Source organism: Elephantulus edwardii, unplaced genomic scaffold, assembly GCF_000299155.1.
Source record: "Elephantulus edwardii isolate Elephantulus edwardi_28Jun2011 unplaced genomic scaffold, EleEdw1.0 scaffold00094, whole genome shotgun sequence".
Taxonomy (NCBI): Eukaryota; Metazoa; Chordata; class Mammalia; order Macroscelidea; family Macroscelididae; genus Elephantulus; species Elephantulus edwardii.
Window position 1 is genome coordinate 10,550,164 of NW_006399844.1, and position 13,770 is coordinate 10,563,933.

Here is a 13,770-nt window from a genome sequence, read left to right on the forward strand (position 1 = left end):
AGTTCCTTGTTTTTTAATGCAGCATAGTATTCCATTGTGCGAATATACCACAGCTTCTCTATCCATTCATTTGTTGATGGGCACTTAGATTGTTTCCAACTCCTTGCTATTGTGAACAAAGCCGAGATAAACAGGGGTGTGCATCATCCTTCATCTGTTTCAATGCAGTATACATCATTCCTCCCCTTCTTTTCTGTCTTCCCTCAACCCTGATGTCAGTCCCGTTTTACAATAGCCGTTTGCAATATTTGTACTTTTTGTGACTGAGATATTTCACTCAGGATAATATCCTCCAGGGTCATCCATTTTGCATAATATTTCATGAAGTCCTTGTTTTTTCAATGCTGCATAGTATTCCATTGTGTGAATATACCAGAGCTTCTCTATCCATTCGTTTGTTGATGGGCACTTGAGTTGCTTCCAGCTTCTTGCAATTGCAAACAAAGCTACAATCAACATGGGTGTGCACTAACGTGTAGTTGGTTTTTTAAAGATTGCTTGTATTTTAGGGTCGGGAATTAGTGGGACCAAGAACTCACCAAACCAAAGTGTCACATATCAAATTTTAAAAACCATAAATTAGTGACTCTGGATTCCTGATCACTGGCTCACTGGTAGGCTTTGGGATCAGACTGTTGAGCTCTATGATTATTAATCTCTTGGTCCTCCATAGATGTGGAAAGCAAATCAGCTATCTGAAGTTAGAAAGCTTTGTTACAAGTTGCTCAGTGAAAAAACAGATTGTTTAATGATAGAAACCGATTCTGAACTGTTGAGCTAGGTGCTTTTCTTCTGATGTTACACTGATGAGGTTTAATGGTAACATTTCAAATCTTGACAGAAAAAACTTGAGTCGTCTCCATCCCCATCCACCAATCCCTTCCTGGAAGATGAACCATCCGCAGAGATGGAGGAACTGGCCATGGAGAAGGGAGATTTAGACCAAGTAAGTCTGGTTTGCATTACTGTGTGTACCCTACCTCATGTTTGTTTCAGAAAGTGAATCCTCTTTCTCTGCATATTATCCTTTGGAAATTGACAACATTCAGAGATGACAACCTTGGTGGTCTTTGCAGAATAACATTTTTCCCTGAAAGTGCATTTAGAAATGGAGCTGCGCTCTCTGCCTTACCTCTGCTCCTGAAGAGCCTGTACTTCGGGTTTAGTAACGTGCACAAGCTTAATGAGCCCAGCCAGTGGGGCCCGCAGAATGCTGCTCTGCCTCGTTCATCATCTCCTGAACTTGTCAGCGTGGCTTTCAGTCACCCTCTCATCTGGGATGGTGATGATGGCACGGGGGAAGGCTCCCCAGTGAAGTTAGCAGCACCGCGCGCTCACGAGAGGCCTCTGCTCTGTTGTAAGCTGATCACTTTGGGTCTGGAAACCATTGGGCAGGCCTGGAAAGATCCAGGTGACCAGTGGCACATTTGGAGAGTTCCTTTTAAGAGCTTGCTAGCACTTTCATTTCCTTCTGACTTTTCCGTCCAAGTCTAAATTTCCTCTCTCCTTACCCTACAGAATGGGGTTTTTGTTTCACTGCCATTTCATGACGACAGAGCTTAGAGCAATAAATCAGAACTTTCCCTTTCTGGATTAGTGATCCTTCTTTTTAATTTTCCACACTTGGAGGCTGGAGGATTGTTGCATGGTATTGTTTTGTCCCAGACACAGCTGAGGAGAGACTGACTGGGAAGACAGCCCTGAGGACCCCACATCCACATGCTTCTGCTTGCCCTGTGCTCCCAGCCCAGCCGGTGGGTGTGCCATCCGGGCAGAGCTCTGAGGGCAGAGTGTCCAGGAGCAGTTATGAAAGTGATGTGGAAAAATATGTCTGCTCCACAGAGGAAATAATTGTAATGATGTGGATAACTCACATTTTTTTATGGTGCTTGTAACTTTCAAAATGTCTTACATGCCTCATTTTGTTTTCACACTGTCTAACTCTCATTTTATAAGTGAAAAAACTTCATCTCAGAAAGTTTAAGTGATTTGCCTAGGGTCACACAGCTTGTAAAGAAAGGAACTGTAAGTTAGGTATACAAGTCAGAGACTAGAATCCCTTTCTCATTTTTATTATTATTATTATTATTATTACTACTGCTACTACTACTACTGCTTTTGATGACTCACAAAAGAGTGAAGGAGATAAATAGGAATAAAACTGTGAATAAAACTGAATGAGCTAAATTGAAGGTCTATCTTGAGGCCGTATCCTGGAGACCTAAAGGATTACACATAATTGATTTAAAGCTGTCATACTGTTGGATAGCTCAGAGAAGACAGAAGATTGGGATGGAGGAAAACAAGTGTGGACATAGCCTACGTTCAGTCCTCTGATCCATCTTCCACCCACAGAACCACCTTACCCTCTGAATGTGCTTTGCTTGACTGTCACGGTCATGTCTAGGTTTGTGTAGTGAACACTCAGATGCATATGTTTAGTGCACACTCCTCCTCCCCCACACCTTTTTGGTAGTTATCCTTGGGTATTATGATCTTAAACTGGATTCTGATAGGGAATTCCTATTTACCTGGAGGGGTGGGTAGTGTGACCTGATAAAGCAGGCCTTTCTTCTCTCATGGAACTTTTCTCCATGAGAAGCTTGAGCACACTGTTGTAAGGCTGGAGACCACTCATTCTCAGTAAACAGAACACTGCCATCTTCCAGATTCACGGAGTCCTGCAGTGGGGAAATGCCAGGCTCTGGTCTGCCAGCCCCGACTGAGTCACCTCGGAGGGGTTATTTCCTCTCTAGGCCCCCCTCATTTCTTCATCTATAAAGACGGATGAATCGTTTTTGAACGTATTCCTTGGTGTCACAGCAGATATCACTGTGTAAGTTGGGAGCCCATGGGCCTGGGTCCCTTCAAACAAAGCTGCTCCATTTTTAGAACTTTGTGTAGTAGACAAGGAGCCCTGGTGGCACAGTGGTTACACACTCAGTTGCTAACCGCAACGTTGGCTGTTCAAACCTACCAGCTGCTCCATGGGAGAAAGATGTGGCCATCTACTTTAAAGACGTACAGCCTGGGAAAAACCCTCTGGGCAGTCAGGTGTCTGTCCTGTAGGCTCGCTGAGCATTGGAATAGACATCACAGCAATAGGGGAAGGGGTATTAAGAATTGTTAGGTAAAATGTATTTTGAACCAGTGGTTTCAGATTTTTTTTTTTTTAAATTACTAAACCATCTCAGACTGTTACTCATAACTAATAAAATGTAGACACTGGTGATTAATTCCTCCTCACATGCTGTTCCCGGCCTCCTGAGGCCTCCTCAGCACTTGTCTTGCTTGTGGGTGATTAGGTGGCAGCCTCAGTACCTCCCTCCAGTCCATAGCTCAGTGGCTTCTGGAGTCGAGAGCAGGAGCCCTGAGGTGTTCTGGGGAGGGAATCTTCAGGATGCACAGCCATATGTGTTCAAGACAGTGGTCACCCAGCCACCCATAGTCCACAATCCACGCACAGTTGACTGTCAAGGTCAAATTTGCTCCCTACTGTGGTTTCAGGCTGGTTAGTGAGAAAAGAGTGTGAGCCTGAGCCTGAAACGAGGTATTTGGTTGGTGAGAGGGCTTGAACGGTTTCCAAGGCATTTCCAGTGATGACAAATGGCATCTGAAAGGGGAATGAGGGTGTTCAAAGTAGAAAAGAAAGACGGGGCAGAAATAAGGAATTTCTGGTTTAAAAATGTACCCTTCTGGTGATCCGAGCAGTTAGATTTAATCTGTTTACATTGGATAGTAATAAAAGGAAATGGGGCCAGCTGCAGACCTCCTTACTGTGACAACAGTAACCTTTTATTATTCCATCAAACTCCAGGAGGAAATAGCTTCAACAGCTGCAGCTTTTGGACAGAACTCACACACTCAGAAATCCAGCCCGAATGCTACTGCTAAAGGACTTAGTATACTCTTTAAGCTGAGAATCAACACTTTGGGGAGCCAGACTGTGCAGACAGAGCCATCAGTTTGAGTTGCAGTCCCAGCACCTATTATCTAAACACGAGCACATTCATAAAACAGCTTTAGGCAGCAAACAACCCCTGTGAGGGGAAAAAAATAAGAAAAAAAGGAAACATTGGGAAATCCCTCCCATTCTATCCCTCTTGTTTCCAGCTTGCACTAAAAGTGCTACAAGAGACTCCAGGAATTGTGAGGACAAGACTCAGAGGTCTCTCTTTACTGCTGGAAAGAGGCTGGCCTAAATGGCGTCACTCTCTGAATGCCTGAATGTTCCAGGAGGCCTCATCTCAGGAGATGTGATCTGAAAGGGATCAAGATGGGTTGTTGAATATCACGTACTCACTTTTTGAATCACTTAGAAATTTTATTTTATATTTACTAGATGAGCTCTTCATTACCGATCACTTTTATATGTATATAAAAAGGAAAACATAAGCCAGGTAACTAAGTTAAGATACTCATAATCCTGCCCATTCAGATTCCAACTCTTTCTTCTACACCAGTTTTCTGTAACTTAACATTTTGAAGCAATTATGGACTCATGAGAAGTTAAAAAAATAGTGCAGAGAGGTCTGCGTGCCCATCTCCTAGCTTCCCCCGGCAGGGACATTAATAACTATAGTACATCATCAAAACCAGGAAATTGATTCACTCTGCTATTTTTGCTCAAGTTAGAGAGATCTGTTTTCCCACACAGGAGCATCCTCTGTGCGTAGATACTGAGTAGGCAGTGTTTTTTAGGAGGGCTCACCTGCTGTGTCTAGGGTTCCCTGTCAGGCCGTAACCACCCATTTCCTGAGTGTTTTCTATGTCTTTATTATTTTTTTTTTTTAGTGCTTTAAAACTTAAAGAAAGCTTTTAATAATATTGTAAAGAACTCCCAAATACCTTTCACCTGGATTCACCATTTGTTAACGTTTTGCTGTATTTACATTTAATTTACTATTCCCTCCACACTCCTTTTCTTTCCCTCTCTCAGAACAATTTGTACATTGTAGGCAACATGGATCATTCCTTAATATTTTAGGACATTTTTCCAGAGATGTGCATTCACTTATATTTCTCAAAATCAGGGAAGTTATCACTGATACAATTGTTGTTGTTGTTGTTATGTGCCGTCGAGTCGCCTGTGACTCATAACGACCCTATGTACAACAGCCCTAAACTCCGCTCTGTCCTGTGCCAATCGCACGGTCTCTGACACTCCCATCCCAATTATCCCAGTCACTGAATCAATCCACCTCATAGAGGGCCTTCCTCTCCTGCGCCGTCCCTCCACCCTCCCAAGCATGATGTCCCTCTCCAAGGACCGGTCTCTCCTCACTACATGTCTGAAGTAAGTTAGACGGAGCCTCAGAATCCTTGCCTCCAAGGAGCCACCCGGTTTAACCCTCTCTAGGACAAATCTATTTGTTTTCCTAGCAGTCCATGGTATTCTCAGTACTCTTCTCCAGCACCACAGCTCAAAGGCATCAGTTCTCCTTCTATCCTCCTTGGTCATTGTCTAACTCTCTGATGCATAACAGGTGATTGCGAAGACCATGGCCTGTATCAGACGCACCTTAGTCTCCAGAGAGACACCACTGCTCTTCAGTACTTTGGAGAGGTCCCTAACAGCAGACTTTCCCATGGCAATGCGCCTTTTAATTTCCTGGCTGCTGGTGCCAAGACTGTTGACTATGGAGCCAAGCAAACTAAAGCTGTGTACAATCTCAATCTCTTCACCATCCATCCTAATGCTGCCAATTGGTCCAGTGGTGAGAATCTTTGTCTTCTTGACATTGAGCCTCAATCCATATTGCAGGCTGCAGTCCTTGACACTCTGCAGCAGGTGCTTCAGGTCCTCTTCAGTTTCAGCAAACAGGGTTGTGTCATCCGCATAACGCAGATTGTTGTTAAATCGTCCACCAATCCTGACCCCACATTTCTCCTCATAGAGCCCCGCCTCCCGGATAATCTGTTCTGCATATAGGTTGAAGAGGTATGGAGATAGGATGCATCCCTGGCGTACGCCCTTCCCAATTTTGAACCATGCAGTGTTCCCTTGCTCTGTTCTGACGACTGCCTCCTGGTCCAAGTATAAGTTTCGCATTAGAACGATCAAGTGTTCTGGGTTTCCCATTCTTCTCAGAGTCAGCCACAGTTTGTTATGATCTACACAGTCAAATGCCTTTGCATAGTCAAGGAAACACAGATAGACATTCCTCTGGTATTCCCTGCTTTCAGCCAAGATCCAGCTAACATCAGCTACAATATCTCTAATCTACAAACTTATTTAAATTCCATCATATAACCATTGTAAATCAATAAAACATAGTCAAGAGTTAGAAAAGTCCATTAATTAGTGTTAAAGTAAAATCCAGTATAAAATACACATGTTAATTTAAGATATCACCATATTTTTATAAACTTCCATTTTTAGTTATTAAAATTTATCCTGAGAAGTGTGAATATCTTCTTTCTTCAAAGGGTCAGAATTTTGTTTATAGAGAATATATGGAATACTTATGAATATTTTTAAATAATGTTTATCATTTTAATCACTAGCTAGAACAATGTCTGGATTCAGTGACCATATTTTCCAAATCTGAAATCAATATATTTAGACTTAGCTGTTGTTGTTATGTGCCGTTGAGTTGAGTACCACTCATAGCAACCCTGTGGACCACAGATCAGAACCCTGTCCTATCGTGCGCCATCCTCCTCATCTCTGACATACCTAAGCCTGATGATGAAATCACTGTGTTAGTCCATCCACACCTGGCTTTTCATTTAACAGATCAAGTCATTGCAGAGAATGGAATAGCAAGAAACAGATTTTAATTTCTAAAATCTAGGGTAAATGGGTTGCCAAACTATTGAGGATGCACATCGTATACTCTGTTGTGGACCCACTGTGTTAAAATGAATGGAAGGCCTCAAACTCTCCCATGGGCTCTGTGACTAAGCGTAGTGAGCTAGTCTTGGGTACCTCTGAGGCTCTCTGTAGCCTCAGTGGGAAGATTGACTCCAATGATAGCTAATGTGTGGTTAGAGAAAACACATACTCAGATTGTATTTTAGGAAAAACTGGATGGTATATGCCTAAGGTTGACTTTGAGGTTTTGATGATCACCAGGTTTTGCAGATGCTTTTAACCAAATTTTATTCTTTAAAATAATGATCAAGAGAAAAGGTAATTTTTACTTCTGCCTGTCTTTGGGGAGGTGGACTGTCTTAGATTTTGCTGGATTTCTTAAAAGATATGAGTGGCTTATTTAAAAAAGTGAGTCTGAGTGCTAGTTTATACCACCTTGTACTCTGCCATCAGCTCTGCAGGTTCAGGTTCCTGTCACCGACATTTGATGACAAACAGAATTGAGATTCTTAGGGGGGTGGTGTTGTGTACCAGCGAGTTAGAACTGACCCATATCTCACTCTCCAGTGGGTTTGCAGAGCCAGTTTAATCACATGGGAGGAGATTGCTCATCTTTCTCCCTTGGAGCAGCTGGTGGATTTGAACCACATGTCTTTGGAGTTATAGCGCAGCTTCTTACCACTAAATATGTAGGAAGATTCTTATTTATTTGTTTGTTTATATATTTAAAAAGGAATTAGTGCATTTATCTAGCAAAACACTTAGTTTCTATATTGTGCCATCAAGTTGAAACTGACTCATGGCTGACCCTCCATTAGGTTTTCAGAGGCTGTAAATCACACGGGAGAAGGTTGCCCATCTTTTTCTTGTGGAGCGCCCGGTGGATTCAAACTATTGGCCTTTGAGTTCACCTTACCCACTAGGCCACCAGAGCGACCTCATGCTGTAAATCATTGGTTTCCATGTATCAGCCTACAGGGAAAATGCAAAAAAATATTGTACATCTGCCTATCAATATGTATATACTTGGTATAAGGTTGCAACTGCCCTTTCTTAATAAGGGCTGCCATTATTCTGTCACTCTATCCTTATAAAGTGTGTTTGTGTGTGTATATCTGTGTGACTGAACTAGTGATAAGAATGTTTTTCTCTACTATTGAGTTGAAACCTATCCACCCATAGCTGACTCTCTAGTGGATTTTAGGAGGCAGTAAATCACACAGGAGAAGATTGCCCGTCTTTCTCTCATGGAGCATCTGACATATTCAAACCATGTACAGGTTGGCAGCACAGTTTCTTACCACTAGGCCACCGGTGTGATTAGAATAGAAAGTAACAAAATTAAAAACTGGCAACCCTTTGTTGCTTCATTCCACTTTTTCTTACATCTACTTGTCAGTGAAATCCAAAGGTCTAGCAGCCACTACAAAGCAATATTATAACAGAAAAAAAATTCTAGTTTAGGAGCTAGAAAACCAAGCATGATGTTAACACCCTCCAATCTCCCATTTCTTTAGGTATTAAATAGCAGTAGTTATAATCCACCACTGTTGTGAGGACAGTGTTGTTGTTCTCACAGTATCAGACTCATGGCAGTAAGTGGCGACTGTCACAATTAGAGTATGTGATATCACATTAGAAATTATGGGGGGAGTGAAACCCACATACTGAGAAACTCACTGCCATCTGGTTGTTTTCAACCCATGGTGAACCTGCATTGAGTTTCCAAGGCTGTAAATCTTGATGGCAGGAGACTGCCTGTCTTCCTCTCCAGGAGCAAATGGTGAATTTAAACTGCCCAAGACTCGCAGCCTTTCAGTTGGCAGTGCGCCAGCTATGGACTACCCCACGACACCAAAGCTCTTTGAGAGATTTTAAAGGGACGTGCAAATACAAGGTGCTATTATTAGCTGTAATTCAGATTTTTAAAACATCAATCAGATGATAAATTGAAATGCATGTATTATGTAAATAGCAGTAAACTTCATCGTACCAAACGTGTCAGCGATGCTAACAAGACTGAACCCTTATTCAGAGTCTAGGTCATCGTCCTACAGGGCATTCCTAATTTGATTTTGAGTATTCTCTTATCTGTACATGTCTCGTGAACTTTGAAGGAATGTTTTCTTTGAAAATTTGCAGATGTTGCTCAAGTATAGGGTTTCTTTCTTTCTTTACAGCCCAAGAAGCCTAAAGCCCCAGACAATCCATTTCATGGCATTGTTTCCAAGTGTTTTGAGCCTCATCTCTACGTGTACATTGAATCCCAGGACAAGTGAGTGATAAACATTTTTCTGTTTTCAACCTACTTGCATTTTTCCCTCCTGGTCATGGTTGGCTCTCATGAGAGTATAATGCTCCCACTGGCTGAGGTAGGGACTTGGCATACCTGTGGCCCTCCCCAGAAAACTGCTAAAGATGTTTTTATATGTTAGAGGTTCCCACACCTTCCTCCCAGGATGTTGTATGGATGGTTGTATTATGAGTATATTGTCAAGCCATATGACTTTACAATGTCAATTATTAGTTAAGAAAGGAAAAAAGAAAGCTTAGTCTCTATATGTTTTCAAGAATAATTTTTATTTCCTTTTTAAATCACTTAAATTACAAAACAGTTGCAAAAGTTGTTGTTGTTGATTGCCTTCAAGTCGAGCACGACTCATAGTGACTCTATGAACAAAAGGCCTGAAGCCCCTCTACAACTATCGACATTTATCAAAGTTCATAGAGTTTCCGGACACAAATTATTTAGGAAGTGAATGCCACTTCTGCTTCCAAATCTGTCATAGAATGTTATGGGTTGAGTCTCCTGTGATGCATAGTGACCCTACGTACTGCAGCTCTGAACCCTTCCCTGTCCTGAGCCAGTCTCAGTAAGTCTGACACACCAACCCTCATTGCCCCAGTTACTGTATCCATCCATTTCATCCGGGGTCTCCCTCTCCTGCGCTGTCTGTCTGCCCTTCCAAGCCCATCTGCCCTCTCCAAGGACCGATCTCTCCTGGCCACATTGCCCAAAGTAAGTGAGGTGGAGCTTCAAAATCCTAGCCTCCAAGGAGAGACTTGGTTTCAGCCTCTCCAAGACAGACAGATTTGTTTTCTTGGCTGTCCATAGTATATTCAAGACTCTTCTCCAGCATCACAGCATCTGTTTCTTTCATCCTTAGTCCAACTTTCTGAAGCATAACAAATAATTGAGAAAACTATGGCCTGGATTAGGTACACATTAATATCTAGACTGACATTGTTGCTCTTCAGCACTCTGGAGAGGTCCATGACAGCAGATTTTTCCCAATGCAGTTTGCCTTTTGACTTCCTGTCTGCTGGTCTTAAGAGTGTTGATTGTGGATCTGAGCAAGCTGTAACTGCTGACAACCTCAATCTTTTCTCCATCTATTATCATGCTGCCAATTGGCCCAGTGCTGAGAATCTTTGTCTTCTTGTTGAGCTTCAATCCATATTGAAGACTACAGTCCTTGACCTTTTACAGCAACTACTTCAGGTCTTCTTCAGTTTCAGCAAGCAAGGTTGTGTCATCTGCATATGGTAGGTTGTTAATGAGTCTCCCTTCAGTCTTGGTGCCACACTCTGCCTCATAAAGCCCTACTTCCCAAATGATCTGTTCTACATATAGATTGAAAAGGTACGGGGACAGGATGCATCCCTGATGCACTCTTTTTTTATTATGAGCCATGCAGTGTTTCCTTGCTCTGTTCTGAGGACTGCTTCTTGGTCCAAGTATAGGTTTCGAGGAAGTATAATCAAGTGTTCTGGGATTCCCATTTTCCTCAAGCTTAGCTACAATTTATTGCGATTCACACAGTCAAATGCCTTTGCATCGTCCGTGAAACACAGAAAGACATTCTTCTGGTACTTTCTGCTTTCTGCCGAGATCCATCTGACATTGACAGTAATGTCCCTAGGGCCATGACCTCTTCTAAACCCAGCCTGTATTTCTGGTAGTTCCCTGTCAATGTACTGTTAAGTCTTTCCTGGATAATCTTCAGCAGGATTTTGCTAGTGTGTGATATTAGTGATATTGTACAATAATTTCCACACTCTGTCGGGTCACCTTTTTTTAGAATGGGAATAAATATGAATCTGTTCCAATCAATTGGCCAAGTAATTGTCCTCCATATTTCTTGGCACAACTTGGTGGGCAGATGCAGGGCAATATCTGTTTGTTTGTTTGTTTGTTGTTTTTCATCATTTCCTGGGGCTTTATTTTTTTGCCAAGTCCTTCAGAGCAGCCTCGACTTCCTCCTTTATCACCATTGCCTCTTGCTCATGTCGTTTATTGAAATTCTTCTGTGTCAGCCAATTCTTTTTGGTACAGTGACTCTGTATCTTCCTTCCATCTGCTTTTAGTGCTTATTAAATCATTCAATATTCTACCCATAGCGTCCTTAAGCATTGCTTGAATTTATTCTTTAGTTCTTTCAGCTTAAGAAATGCTGAGTGAATTCAGCTCTTTTGGTTTTCTGGCTCCAGCTCCTTGCACATTTCATTATAATATTTTGCCTTGTCTTCCCTAGCAGCCCTTTGAAATCTTCTATGCAGCTCCTTAACTTCTTGATTTCTTCCCTTTGCTTTGGCTTCTCAGCACTCTAGTGCATTATTCAGGGTCTCTTTTGACATCCGTTTTGGTCTTCTTCCTTCTTAGTAATGACTTTTTGCATTCTTCATGAACAATATTCTTAATATCTTCCCACAGCTTATCTGGGTTTCGGTCATTAGTGTTCAAGGCCTCAAACTCATGGGAGATAGACTAAAGGTCAACTTTTTATTCTTGTGGATATGGTTTAACCTTCTTTAGTTTTAATTTGAACTTGCATATGAGAAGTTGATGGTCTGTTCCACAATCGGTCCCTGGCCTAGTTTTTACTACTGATATTGAACTTCTCCAATGGTTCCTTCCACAGATGTAATCAATCTGATTCCTGTGCATTCCATCTTGCATACCCTTTCACAAGAAAATGCTGACATCTCATATAACTGTTGTTGTTAACTGCCATCAAGTCAAGTATGACTCATAGTGACCTTGTGAACAAGAAATCTAAACCAGGTCCTCCCCTGTGCCCTTCTTATCTCTGAAATACTTGTTCCCACTCCAGCAGCCTCTCTGTCAGTCCATCTTGTTGAGGGTCTTCCTCATCATCGCCAATTCCAAGCATGATGTCCTTTTCCAAGGAAAAGCCTCTACTTAATCAAAATCGAAAAGGCACTACTGTCCCATTAATGACTTTTTCTGGTCCAGGACCCAAACATACAGCTAGTTGTTGTGTCTCTTTTAATTTTGGATAATTCTTTAATCTTTTCTTTGTCTCTCACCACTTTGATAATTTTAATTCTTTTTTTAAAATTTTTAATAAATAGTTCTTAGGATGAAGGTTTACAGAGAAAATTTGTTTTCAGCCATTTGTACACGTTTGTTTCATGACTGTTGGTTGCAGTCCCCTCAGGTTGGAAGCACTCATCCCGTGTCTAAGTGCTCGTTAAAGGCAAGGGTGGTGAAACTTGGTCTCACATACCCTGGGCCTGTTTTCAGGAGGAAACTGTCTTTGGAGAGAGACTTCATGCTGGGAAAGCTAGAGTGTTAACAAAAGAGAGAAAGGATGATGGATTGACAGCAAGATTGATTGCCAGAGTGACTAGAGAGTGGGTGTGAGCATGAGGAAGATTGGGAGAAGGATGCAGGACAGGGCAACGTCCAGATCTGTTGTTTATAGGATTGCTGTGAGTCATAGTTGACACCTAACAACAAGAGCACATCCCATTTCCTCCCTGGGTTCCCCAAACCGCTCCTTCCTCCTTTCCTATCCCTTCCAGCCTTCCAAGCTTCACTTTTGACAACTGCTGCTTTTTTGGTCTCTTATGTTTGATTGTACTGAGACATGGAATCCTCCCAGGTGCTGTTGTTTACATTATAAACCTGTTTCTAGTTTGGCTGAAAGTTGATCCTTAGTTCCAGGTTTGGAAAGTGTCTAAGGGCCATAGGATCTTGACTCTTTTAAAAACCAGTTATTAAAAAAAAAAAAAATAAAAACCAGTTATTTTGTACAGTGCCCTCAGTTAGATTTGTCTGATGTTTCTTGGTGATGAAGTTTAGTCTAGGCACTTCTAGGGATGACAGATCTCCTAGAACTTAAGTGTGTCCTCAGTGCAACATATCAGGAAGCGCATCATGTTGATTTGCCCATTGCTGGTAACATTCACTTGGATCATTCGCTGAAAGTAACGTTGACCAGATTTCTCCTCCATAACGTTCCTATTTTTCTCTTTGTAATGATGATGGTCTCATGAAAGGGTACTTTGAGACTATGAAAATATTCTCTTCCTCATCACATTTTTGCCTATACATTTGAGCATCCATTGACGATTTCTGCCTAAAACCACTTTTACTAAATGTGATATTTGTCAGGTGTTGATTGCTTTAAATGATGATGCTATATATAATTATAATCTATGTTGTTGTTGTTGTTATGTGCCGTCGAGTCGTTTCCGACTCATAGCGACCCTATGCACAACAGCCCTAAACCCTGCTCTATCCTGCGCCAACCGCACCGCCTCTGACACACCCATCCCGATTACCCCAGTCACCGAATCAATCCATCTCATAGAGGGTCTTCCCCTCCTGTGCTGTCCCTCAACCCCCCCAAACATGATGTCCCTCTCCAAGGACCCGTCCCTCCTGGCAACATGTCCAAAGTATGTTAGATGAAGCCCCAGAATCCTTGCCTCCAAGGAGTAGCTTGCTTTAATCCTCTCCAGGATAAATCTGTTTGTTTTCCTGGCAGTCCAGGGTACATTCAGTACCCTTCTCCAGCACCACAGCTCAAAAGCATCCACTCTCCTTCTGTCCTCCCTAGTCATTGTCCAACTCTCTGATGCATAACAAGCGATTGCAAATACCATGGCCTGTATCAAGCGCACCTTAGTCTCCAGAGAGACAC

The 13,770-nt window shown here is 42.1% G+C and overlaps 1 protein-coding gene across 1 annotated transcript in view; it reads left to right on the forward strand.

Moving 5' to 3' along the window:
* The window catches only part of VPS53 (vacuolar protein sorting 53 homolog (S. cerevisiae)), a 172,429-nt gene that overhangs the window by 88,312 nt on the left and 70,347 nt on the right, over positions 1-13,770 (forward strand). The window contains exons 12-13 of the mRNA XM_006891010.1: positions 842-946; positions 8,998-9,092. Coding sequence (XP_006891072.1) covers positions 842-946; positions 8,998-9,092 — 200 coding nt within the window. The remainder of the gene's footprint in view (positions 1-841; positions 947-8,997; positions 9,093-13,770) is intronic.